The sequence below is a fragment of the Monodon monoceros genome, unplaced genomic scaffold (genome assembly GCF_005190385.1).
Source record: "Monodon monoceros isolate NGI ecotype Baffin Bay Population unplaced genomic scaffold, NGI_Narwhal_1 Super_Scaffold_12, whole genome shotgun sequence".
Classification (NCBI taxonomy): Eukaryota; Metazoa; Chordata; class Mammalia; order Artiodactyla; family Monodontidae; genus Monodon; species Monodon monoceros.
The window spans coordinates 144,685,832-144,697,896 of NW_021703768.1; the positions used below are offsets into that span (position 1 = coordinate 144,685,832).

Consider the following 12,065-nt stretch of genomic DNA (forward strand, 5'->3'; position numbering starts at 1 on the left):
GTGTGTGTGTGTGTGTGTGTGTGTGTGTGTGTGTGTGTGTGTTTATGTGTGGGCAGGCCAGGGGAGGTCCTGATACAGACGTTCAGGCCAGTAATAGTAATTCTGCTTGTCTGGGCTCTATTTTAGTGGGTTTGCTGGGTTTGCTGAAGTGGCGCATGAAGCCACAACTGCTACAGGAGAATTTAGAAAAATTGAAGATTGTCGATGGAGAAGAAGTAGTAAAGGTCAGTGGGGCTTCATTTTGCCTGTATTCATCCACCTGTGACAGAGCTTTAAATCATGGGTGGCTTCAGGGGAGAGATGAAGTGCTGAGGGAGATAGGACAACTTTGCTTCTGACAATGGGATACAGTGTCCGAAGTCAGCATTAGAAGCCTTTATTGGTAAATCTGGGGGATGATATGGTTCAGTGATGCTGAATCTTGAACAGGAGAAAAGTATGGTTGTGCTCAGTCTCTGAAAATAGATCAACTTTGGTGTAGATCCCAGTTCAACTGCTTGCCAACTTTATGTGATAATATTATCAATATGACATATTTTGCAGGGTTGTGAGCATTCAAGATGAACATATTTAAAAATTACTCCACAAGTCTCTTACACATAATGCACAATAATTGAACTAACGCTTATGAAAATGTACAAAGTTCAACAAATAGTAACTATTATTTATTTTTGTTGTTGTAAGTTGCTATGGTAGTATGATCTCTTAGTATTATCTACATGTTGCTGTTAGAAATAAAAAGTATTCTTGGTTTCTGCTGCTTCGAGAATGTTATGTATTAAACATGAGAAAAGGAAAGGCATCAGCGCTCACAATTTAGGTGAAACAAGCAGAAAACGATGTAAATGTCAGATATATTGTTGTGTCCACATGGTGGTGGAGAATATAGTGTCTGAAGTGCAAATCTAATGAAAGCAACTGTCTCTCCAGCACTATGAATTGGGACAAGTGTTTCCCAGAGGTCCTGGTGATCTTGTTTCCATTGGGAACCTGGTACAGCTAGAAACTCTGAGATTGAACATCTTTATGTAGTAGCTATGTGTTTCGACTATAGGAAATATTGACCCATCTCTTAGGAGGGAGGGGTATCAAATTTTAGTTAATTGCCCATACATGGAGAAGCAATGGTCAGATTTCCAGATCAATGCTTTAACTGTGCACTGTTGACCCACCTACCTGGTTCAGCAATGGCAGGGAAATTCCCCAGACATCCTTTAATAAGGCCTGTCACCTTTGGCAGCCTGGAAAAGTCATCTGAAAGGGCATTCTGTTGTCTCCCTTTTGCATTCTTTTTTTCTTGTTTTTAGAAAAAAATGATTATTGATGTATACTCTGCATATGGTAACATATGTACGGAGCACGCATCTTAAGAGTACAGTTCAGTGTATTTTTACACATGTGCACAACTGTGTACCCACCACCTAGGTCAAGGTACAGAACATTTTTAGCATTGCAGCAGGTTCCCTCTTACCCCTTCTCCGTCAGTAACCTATTCAGGAGTAACCACTAAGCTGACTACCATCATTATAGATGGGGTTTTTGCCTGTTCTTGAATTTCATAAAAAGAGAGTGATAATGAATAGACATTTCTGTGTCTGACTTATCTTACCCTGCACAATGCTCACAAGAGTTATATTCGTCATTCCACGTTGAAGTAGTTTGCTCTTTTTTTTATTGCTGTGGAGTGTTCTATAATGTGAAAATGCCACCCTATAATTCTCCACTCTGCTGAAGATGGACAACTGGGTTGCTCCAACTTCTGCCTCTTGTGAGTAAAGTACCTGGCCCTCCTGAACATGGCACATGGTGGATGTGTGCCCTCATTCTCTTGGGTAAACACTGATGAGTGGGACTGCTGGGTCACCTACACTCTTTCTTACAAGACCTTCATTATTTTGCCCAGTTTCTCCAGGATACTCTGGATGCCCTCTTCAACATCATGATGGAACATTCTCAAAGTAATGAGTATGACATCCTCGTCTTTGATGCTTTGGTAAGAGAGAGGGCGCCGGTGTTTAGTGACATTAGGCATTAACGTGTGTCTCACTGTGAGAACACAGAGAACTTATGGCCCACATGGCCCTTTTCATGAATGTTTTTGAGGCACTGTAACATTTGGCAACCAGACCAATGAACGAGTTGCTGTTTCCCTTCGTTTGCTTCGAGTTCATTTGAAAGCATGGGCAGGGTGATTAAAAGGGGAGTGTTTAAGTGCTGATGGTGGATTGGCCCTGGTTGAAGGTACACGAAGCTGGATACTGTGAATAGTCGCTTTGGGTTTCCATGAATGCGGGGAGTGAGTCCTTGGCCAGGTTGTAAAGCACCCAAAATGTTTCCTAACTCTTTTTTTTTTTTTTTACCTTCTTCCTGCTCAGTCTCCAGCTCAGCAGTTGTTACACTCCTCCTGCCCACCCTGGAACATTTTAGAGTGGGTGGTACGCCAGGCAGATCTGTCTCCTTTCCACCTTTCGAAATGGTCTGTTCTTCCTCTTGTGGTCCCAACTCACATCTTCTCAATGATGTCAAAATAAACAAAAAAAAAAACCTGCATTAAGGTATCAGTGATCAGTAAAGTATGAATGTGTCAACCCTTTGTGCCAGTGACATTTACATTTTTAAAGAGCTTACTTGGAGACAACTGTGACTTAATCCAGTGCTTCCCAAGAGGGCCTCCTAGAAAGCTGTGTCTAAGGAAAAATGCTTCCTGACAGATCCTTTGATTAAAGAACTTAGGGAAGTGTTGACCATTGCGTGACTGTCTTGGAGATTTACAATGCACATAAGCATATGGAAGACTCTGATAAGGCCTGCAATAAAGAAGGCAGTCTAAGGTTTTGATAACTTGAGATTTCTCAAGCTTATCTGACCGTGAAACCCTGTAGCATACTTCGTGAAATACTTTTGGGGAGAGGTACTACCTTAATGAAAAGGACTGAAGCTATATTAGTGACCTAATTCCTGGGCAAAAGAATTTGATAGGGATTCAGTTATGCCATGTGAATACAGCTTCCTGTCCTGGGTCTGCCCACAAAACCCACTGATTCCTTGCTTCTTCCTCAAGATCTACATAATAGGACTCATTGCTGACCGGAAATTCCAGCATTTCAACACCGTTCTGGAGGCTTACATTCAACAGCATTTCAGTGCTACCCTAGCTTACAAGTAAGTAACTGTGTACTTCCTGCTTGCCCTGCCAGGATGCCTAGGTCACAAAAATTTGAGTAGTTTCTTTTTGTCACCAGCCTGTGTGAGTTCTGCCTTTTTTGACAAAACCCAATCTGGCTGTGTCACTTGGATTAAATAAAAATATGCAGACTCATAGGTTGGTACGAATATTTTATGGTGGCAGAAGTACATGGAAGTGTTTGCTCATTCGTTCATTCATTTAGTCAGTCAGTCAGCTATCATTTATTGAACAGCTACTTGTGATACACACTGGGATTCAAAGGCTAGAGAGAAGGAAGTGCATATGACAAGTAGCTCAGTACAGCTTGTGTATAGAGAACTGAGGGTTAGAGATCAGAGATGATGCTGGAAAAGTTGGTGGAGGCCCGTTTGTGAAGGGACCTGGAAAAGCAGGCCAAGTAGTTCGAAGTCCACCCTGCTGGTAATAAAGAAACATGGTAAGTTTCCAGGCAACGGAGTTCCATGATATTACAGGAACATTTTCTGTGGGAAGAAAAAGCTGAAAAGAACATTATCACCACCACCATCCCCCCTCACATCCTCACTGTGACTAGTTTTCCCAGAGTCAAAAGATGTTTTTCTCACTACTTTTTCCTTTGCTGGCTGTTTATGGACAGGAAATACTCCCTGTATTAAACATATATTTTTAGGCAGAGTTATTTTTATGATGTAAATGACTAAGTGAGCTTGGCTATACCATCACCTCTAACCTTTGATTGAATGCCTTATAATTTAGTAAACAAACTAATTACCATGCTGTGGGCTGAAAAAAGATGTATTTTGAAAATATAATCCCTTATTCAGGAAATTGATGATGGTGCTGAAGACTTACTTGGATACCTCCAGCAGAGGAGAGCAATGTGAGCCAATTTTAAGAACGCTGAAAGCTTTGGAATATGTTTTCAAGTTCATTGTTCGGTCAAGGACATTATTTTCACAGTGAGTACTAGTTATGTAAGTGATTGATTAAACTCTGCAATTCCTCTGGGGTACAGCAGTATTTGTGCCATTGGAGAAATTCTTTTACAAAATTGTAACCAGCTGCTGATCAAAAACAGCTTAAAAATCCAATTTAGAGAGTTATGAATAGGTAATAATTGTTCCAAGTTCATTTGGGGGAAAAAAAGAAGAAATCTTCATATGTTGAAGAGTTATGTCTCCTCCAGTGACTATGATTTGTGATTTGAGGCTCTTCTGCATTTCATCTAACATTCTTCATTTGATTTGAGATATGGTGAAAACCTTCCAGGAATCTATATTCCATGGGGACAGGGAAGCAGATCTCAGAGAATTTGACATTTATTTGGTTCTAGGAGGATGCACATGACAGATGAGCGGGTATTTTGCAGCTGATCCGCCTGCCCGTGAAATCCTAGTGGCCAAAAAGTGAGCTGACATGTTAGAGCACCTAAGAGATTTGATATTCGATGGTCAGCATCACAGAGGTTAGCTACCCGTTTAAAAGGCTTTAGAGATGGAGTCATTCCAACGCAACCTGCAAAATAACAATTTATGTGTCTCCTGGCTACAAGACAGAGTTAGGCAGGGAATTGGTTGTGTGTGTGACCAGGTTGGTTGTGTGTGATGGGAAATAAGGAGAAGCATACAGGAAATGTATTGTCTGGATTCTTATCGGTGCAAAGGAAGAGCAGGCAACTCAAGCTGACTCAGGGGGAAATAGAACTTTATTTTATGTCGCATTATTGAAAAATCTTGGGGGTACTTGGCCTTCGGTACTGCTGGGTCCAGATGCTTAGTGTCATTCGGATGGTCTCTGTCTCTCTAGATCTTGGCTCTGCTTTCCTTTTGTTGGCTGCCTTCTGAGGCAAGTTTTCCAAGGGGAAGCCGCTGGGAAACTCAGATTCATATTCTACTAGCTTAAGCAACGCTAGGTTCCCTGTTGTTCGACCGAAATCCTATGCCAAGAGCTATCTTGAGTCATGTACTAAGGTCTTAAACAGTGTGACCAGGAGAATGAATATGCAGATTGTGTACTTATGGTCACATGTTCACCTCTGGAGCCATGGGTCAGGTCAGCAACTTATGGTATGAACTTGTTTACTTGAAGGGATGGTTTCTCAAAAAAAAGTAGAAGTCCGTAAATCATCATTCTGATCAAGACATTGGATGAGTTATGAAAGCTTCATACTCAAAGGCAGCTGAAATGGGTAATTATTTGAGATTCTCCTTTGTAGGAGAATTCTTTGATATTTCAGTTGACGAATAGAAAGAGATGAGTGTCTTGAACCATGTCACAAAACATATGTCACTTAGGCTATTCTAAAAGTGAAATATCTGTTTCGATTCCTCTCTTTTGTCACATAGTCAAGGCAGAGACTGTGTATTGAAGTCTTAGGGGTATTCTTGAACTTGAAAGAATATTTGAATTATTTGAAAACCAGTAAGAGACAATTATGGGTCTTCCTAAGAGTAGAACTCTTGGAGAGGTTCAAGGATTCAAACGTTGTAATTCCAGATTAGGCAATGATATCTTATCCCATCTCCAAGCGAGAACTTCAGATCTACAAGAACATATCTTTTCCATGTATCATATCTTATGCCTCAGTTTGTCCTTTTAATTTATTTCTCTTCCCCCCCCCCCCCCATTCCTTATTTCTTTCCTTCCTCCCTCCCTCCCTCCCTCTCTTCCTTTCCTTCCTTCCTTCCTTCCTCCTTGTCTTACCTCTCTTAGTTTTCGTCTCTTTCCTCCACTGGAACAGAGAGCATTTGTACCTCTGCTTTCTTCTTTTCTACCTGAGGGCATGTCATCTTGCAGTGCCCCCAGCTCTTCATTCAGTATAAATTCAGTGCTGCTGGAACTCTAAGTGAGTTTTGGCTTCTTAAGGAGTGGGATAATCTGTTATTCCCTTATGTGCTCTCAGCATAGCATATATAGAACATCACTGACACTCAAGAACGCTTGTTGGATGAAGTGCATTCTGGGGGCTAGGAGAAGCCATTTGGTCAGAGGAGATGTCTCGAAGGTAATCCAGACATAATCTTGAATCCTTTGTCATGATCAGAAATATAGGCTGACCTGCAAGGAGCGTCTAGGACCTCATGCCGAGGGAAGGTAGTAGGTCTTGTTCATTCTAGAATCTTTCACAATGGGTTCTCTTCAGTGGAGCCTCAGGGACATTGGGAAGTGATGGTAGTATTTCCCCAAACTAGAAGGGAATTTTACTTGGGAATGGAAGATAGGCGTTTCAGTGCTTTGAGGTTTCTAAGCCAGCTGGTGGGAAATTGTAATATAGTTATTGCTTTGGGAGCTTACTGTGTCTGGTATTGTGTTTCCGTTTCCTGTTATTCCTTTGTCTTTCCTGGTGTGCATAGTTACAGCTGATCCAGCTCCCATTAATTGCTCCCTGCCATTTTTTCTTTGGGCATGCTGCACATGAGCGGTTTACAAGGGCTAGGGATTTTCCTGTATCAATATGCAAGATACACTTGGGTAAGAGAGGAAGAAAACTTGTTGAGAAGGATTGCAACTTTTTTTTTTTTTAACATCTTTATTAGAGTATGATTGCTTTACAGTGGTGTGCTAGTTTCTGCTGTATAACCAAGTGAATCAGCTATACGTATACATGTATCCCCATATCCCCTCCCTCTTGCGTCTCCATCCCACCCTCCCTATCCCACCCCTCTAGGTGGTCACAGAGCACCGAGCTGATCTCCCTGTGCTATGCGGCTGCTTCCCACTAGCTATCTGTTTTACATTTGGTAGTATATATATGTTCATGCCACTTCGTCCCAGCTTACCCTTCCCCATCCCTGTGTCCTCAAGTCCATTCTGTACGTCTGCATCTTTATTCTTGTTCTGCCCCTAGGTTCTTCAGAACCATTTTTTTTCCTTTAGATTCCATATATATGTATTAGCATACGGCATTTGTTTTCCTCTTTCTGACTTACTTCACTCTGTATGACAGACTCTAGGTCCATCCACCTCACTACAAATAACTCAGTTTTGTTTCTTTTTACGGCTGAGTAATATTCCATTGTATATCTGTGCCACATCTTCTTTATCCATTCATCTGGTGATGGACACTTAGGTTGCTTCCACGTCCTGGCTACTGTAAATAGGGCTGCAGTGAACGTTGTGGTACATGACTCTTTTTGAATTATGGTTTTCTCAGGGTATATGCCCAGTAGTGGGATTGCTGGGTCATATGGTAGTTCTATTTTTAGTGTTTTAAGGAACCTCCATACTGCTCTCCATAGTGGCTGTATCAATTTACATTCCCACCAACAGTGCAAGAGGGTTCCCTTTTCTCCACACCCTCTCCAGCATTTATTGTTTCTAGATTTTTCTGATGAAGCCTATTCTCACTGGTGTGAGGTGATACCTCATTGTAGTTTTGATTTGCATTTCTCTGATGATTAGTGATGGTGAACATCCTTTCATGTGTTTGTTGGCAATCTGTATATCTTCTTTGGAGAAATGTCTATTTAGGCCTTCTGCCCATTTTTGGATTGGGTTGTTTGATTTTTTGATATTGAGCTGCATGAGCTGCTTGTAAGTTTTGGAGATTAATCCTTTGTCAGTTGCCTCATTTACAGATATTTTCTCCCATTCTGAGAGTTGTCTTTTCGTCTTGTTTATGGTTTCCTTTGCTGTGCAAAAGCTTTTAAGTTTCATTAGGTCCAATTTGTTTAGTTTTGTTTCTATTTCCCTTTCTCTAGGAGGTGGGTCAAAAAGGATCTTGCTGTGATTTATGTCATAGAGTGTTCTGCCTATGTTTTCCTCTAAGAGTTTGCTAGTGTCTGGCCTTACATTTAGGTCTTTAATCCATTTTGAGTTTATTTTTGTGTATGGTGTTAGGGAGTGTTCTAATTTCATTCTTTTCCGTGTAGCTGTCCAGTTTTCCCAGCACCACTTATTGAAGAGGCTGTCTTTTCTCCACTGTATATACTCTTGCCTCCTTTATCAAAGATAAGGTGACCATATGTGCGTGGGTTTATCTCTGGGCTTTCTATCCTGTTCCATTGATCTATATTTCTGTTTTTGTGCCAGTACCATGCTGTCTTGGTTACTGTATCATTGTAGTATAGTTTGAAGCCAGGGAGCCTGATTCTTCCAGCTCTGTTTTTCTTCTTCAAGATTGCTTTGGCTATTCAGGGTCTTTTGTGTTTCCATACAAATTGTGAAATTTTTTGTTCTAGTTCTGTGAAAAATGCCATTGGTGGTTGTTGTTTTTTTTTTTTTTTGCGGTACGCGGGCCTCTCACTGTTGTGGCCTCTCCCGTTGCGGAGCACAGGCTCCGGACACGCAGGCTCAGCGGCCATGGCTCACAGGCCTAGCTGCTCCGCGGCATGTGGGATCTTCCCGGACCGGGGCACGAAGCCATGTCCCCTGCATCGGCAGGTGGACTCTCAACCACTGCGCCACCAGGGAAGCCCCATTGGTTGTTTGATAGCGATTGCATTGAACCTGTAGATTGCTTTGGGTAGTATAGTCATTTTCACAATGTTAATTCTTCCAATCCAAGAACATGGTATATCTCTCCATCTGTTTGTATCATCTTTAATTTCTTTCATCAGGGTCTTATAATTTTCTGCATACAAGTCGTTTGTCTCCTTAGGTCAGTTTATTCCTAGGTATTTTATTCTTTTTGTTACAGTGGTAAATGGGAGTGTTTCCTTAATTTCTCTTTCAGATTTTTCGTCATTAGTGTGTAGAAATTCAAGAGATTTCTGTGCATTTATTTTGTACGGGATTGGAATTTTTGTAAGAATCATTCATTTTGTCACATAGCCAAAGAAAATGATTTTCCTGTCCCCTCTTCTTATGTCAGTAGCTCCTGAGTCAAAGTCTGTACAGGTGTCTCTGGGCACATACCGGTGCCATAGTTGCAATGGAAGCTGGCAGAGCAGGTTTGAGCTTCTGTCATAGGGAGGCAGGCTTCAAGATATGGGGAATTCTAAATTGTAGGAAGTGAGTCCAAAAGATGCTGAGTGGCCATAAATATGACCAGTATCCACTGGGCTTTTCTAGATTGACTGAGGCCCTGGGAGGTATAGAGTGTAGTGAGGAACATTCAGAAGGAGCCGAAGTGATTATGTTCTAGGCATTGAGTTTCTTTATAAACCCCCTTGCAGTGCCTTTTATCCCGGACCTCAGACAACCAGCTGAGCTGATCCCCAAGGTTTCTGAGCCTGTGGAATTACTCAGAGTCTGTGGTAGTCCATGCTTCCCTGGTCCACGTGGTGGACACTCCAGGAAGAGCTGCCCTTCCTGCTGGCCAGGAACATAGTAATGAGACTGCAGAGCTTCTGTAAGGATGACTTCCCGAATGAGAGAAGATCCAGAGCTCTGTTCCTCAATAATAGCATTTGCTCCTGCTTGTCTGTGTTCCTTGTAAATCTTGGTGCTGCCGTAGGCTGGAGTATAGGGGATAGTGTGGGGCATGGTTATGTTCACACTGTACTGGGCAGTGTTGGCTCAGTGATGGTCAGTGCTCACACTGGACACTTCCTGTCCCTGTCAGCACCTGGCTTAGTGAGTGACCTAACCTCTCTGAGCCTCAGTTTCCCCACCCATAAATGAGGATAAACCAGCTTTTAGTGTTTTGTTGATGAAATGAGATTACATGTACAGAGCTTCCATGTAGTGTCTGATATTTATTCCGTGAGCAAAATAAATCTGTTAGCTGTTATCATGTTTTCACCTAGGAGAGACAGAAAGGGTACTTGTTTTAAAAACTCAGATTAGAAAGAGAAAGTTTTAGTGTCTTGATTCATGCTCACAATCTGGCTTACTGTTCATGCTAAACAAAGCATGTCTTGCTCTCTATTTTTTAGGAGGATGGGACACCTTTACCAGGTGTCTGTGCATTTAGAGGACCTCAATGTAGGGAATTTTTATGGCTCCGTGAATCCACCTGGGTCTGCTGCTGGCCCACTGCACGGGCCCTGCTTTTGTCTGTGGCTCCCACTTCCCCTGTGTGTGTGTGGTCAGGCCCCTGTGGCCAAGCAGCTGTGTACCCAGCTCTCCCTCTGTTCCCTGCTTGCTCTGCCTGTCTTTTCTTTGGCCTCATGCCTTCTGCTCTTGTAACAGACCTGCTTAGTTCTTGCTTCCCCCTCCTTCTCCATGTTATCCCTCTCCTGGGGCTGCTCTGCCATCACACGCTTCTCCTTCGCCACACTCATCCGCATCTTTTGCTTGCGAGTCAGTCAGCTCAGGGGGTAAAGGCACTGTCTCTGGAGCTAGGCTACTTGGGTTTGAGTTCTGCCTTTGCATCCTATCACTACCAGTTATGAAGGCTTATGACCTTGGGCAGATTAAATAATCTGCCCAAAGCTCAGTTTCCTTGTGTGTAAAACAGGCAAGTACGGAACAACCCTTGCAGGGTGGTTGTGCAGACTCACTGAGCTCATGGACATCAGGCATGTGGCACAGTGCCTGTCACATAGCGAGTGCCCACGGTTATGATGTCCTGCTAAGTGCATTTCACTCATTATCTCCATCAGCCTTCACATAAATGCGGTGGAGACCCTCGTCTCCTGACTTCACCTCCTCCTACTCCTCTCTCACTGTGCGCCAGCCTCACAGGCCTCCTTGCTGTGTCTCAGGTTCCCAGGGCGGGGCCTTTGCACCCTTTCCCAGACAACTGCTTGCTCACCCACTCGCCTCTTTTAGAGCTTTATTCAAACTTCTCCTCATTCCCTTATGTACAGGGGCAAGCCCTGCCCCTGGCACTTCTTTTTTTGGTTTGTTTTTTTGTTATTATATATCATGCTTTTAATACAAACTTAAAAAAATCTGGAACAATATAAACTGTACAGATTTGATCAATCTTTTTGTTTTGTTTTTAAACTAAATCTCTAAACACACCAATGTTCCATTCCAAAATATTGCACAACATTCTGAATACAAAATGCTTGATTGTATTCCTCCTTCACTAAAGAAAACAAATTCATTACCCTGCTCCCCCCGAGCTCCTCTCCATGTTGCCTCAGTGCCCCCATTCCCACCCGCAGGGGTCAAACTAGAGAATCTACAGCTCACTGCATTGAGAAAAAGACATCATTCTGGACTAAAAGTTTACGTTCTTTACAAGACGATCCACCTTTTGATTTGTTCCTGGGAAAGAGGGGTAGACAGAGGTTGGGGAAAGGGGAGAAGTAGATTTTATTCTCCTTTTATTTTAAAGTTTGTTTTTCCTGAAAAAATATCTTTCTCTCCTCTTAAGAAAAAATCTTAAGAAGAAAAAAATTATGTTTTTTACGTTAGAAATTACATTTTACAAATGTAGCAAATTATTCAATACAAACGGACACCAAAAAATGTAAAAAGTTTTCGTACGAAACCAGGTAAATTAGTGCAGATTTTTGTTTTGTTTTCTTAAAAATAAAATAAAATTGAAGCAAAAATACCTAGATTTGAGACAGACAGACTGAAGTGGGCCCAAGAGCCCAGCACAGGAGTCATGCTCCTGATCACACATTTTTCTTCGTTATTTCAAAAGACCCTAAGGGGTTAGTCTCCCCCTCCCTGTATGTGGTGAGGAACAAGCCGACCAGGGTGTGGTGGGTGCCTGTGTGCGTGAGTGGGGGAGGAAGGGCTGGAAGGGGGCATAAGGCAGCATCCAGCCTTTCCCAGAGAGCAGCCTGGGCCTTTCACCTGGCCCCTGGCACTTCTGATTGCCCTCCCGTTCACTCTGCTTTCTGTCATTTTTCCTCCCCATGGAACTAATCACATGTTAACATACAATAATAAGTTATGATATTTTAGCGCTCTCCCTGCTAGAATGTCAGGTCCACGAGGACAGGAGTCTTTGACTGTTTCGGGCTGCATTCCAAGCGCTGAGGACAGCACCCAGCACACAGTAGGCACTCCTTCAGTAAGCAGTGGGACAGCACTTCTATCCCCCTTTCACAAA

The 12,065-nt window shown here is 42.5% G+C and overlaps 1 protein-coding gene across 7 annotated transcripts in view; it reads left to right on the top strand.

Moving 5' to 3' along the window:
- The window catches only part of DOCK2 (dedicator of cytokinesis 2), a 405,468-nt gene that overhangs the window by 68,621 nt on the left and 324,782 nt on the right, over nt 1-12,065 (top strand). For all 7 annotated transcript variants that reach the window (XM_029217458.1, XM_029217457.1, XM_029217460.1 and 4 more), the window contains 4 exons: nt 127-224; nt 1,904-1,993; nt 3,062-3,162; nt 3,991-4,125. In XM_029217458.1, the coding sequence (XP_029073291.1) occupies nt 127-224; nt 1,904-1,993; nt 3,062-3,162; nt 3,991-4,125 (424 nt within the window). The remainder of the gene's footprint in view (nt 1-126; nt 225-1,903; nt 1,994-3,061; nt 3,163-3,990; nt 4,126-12,065) is intronic.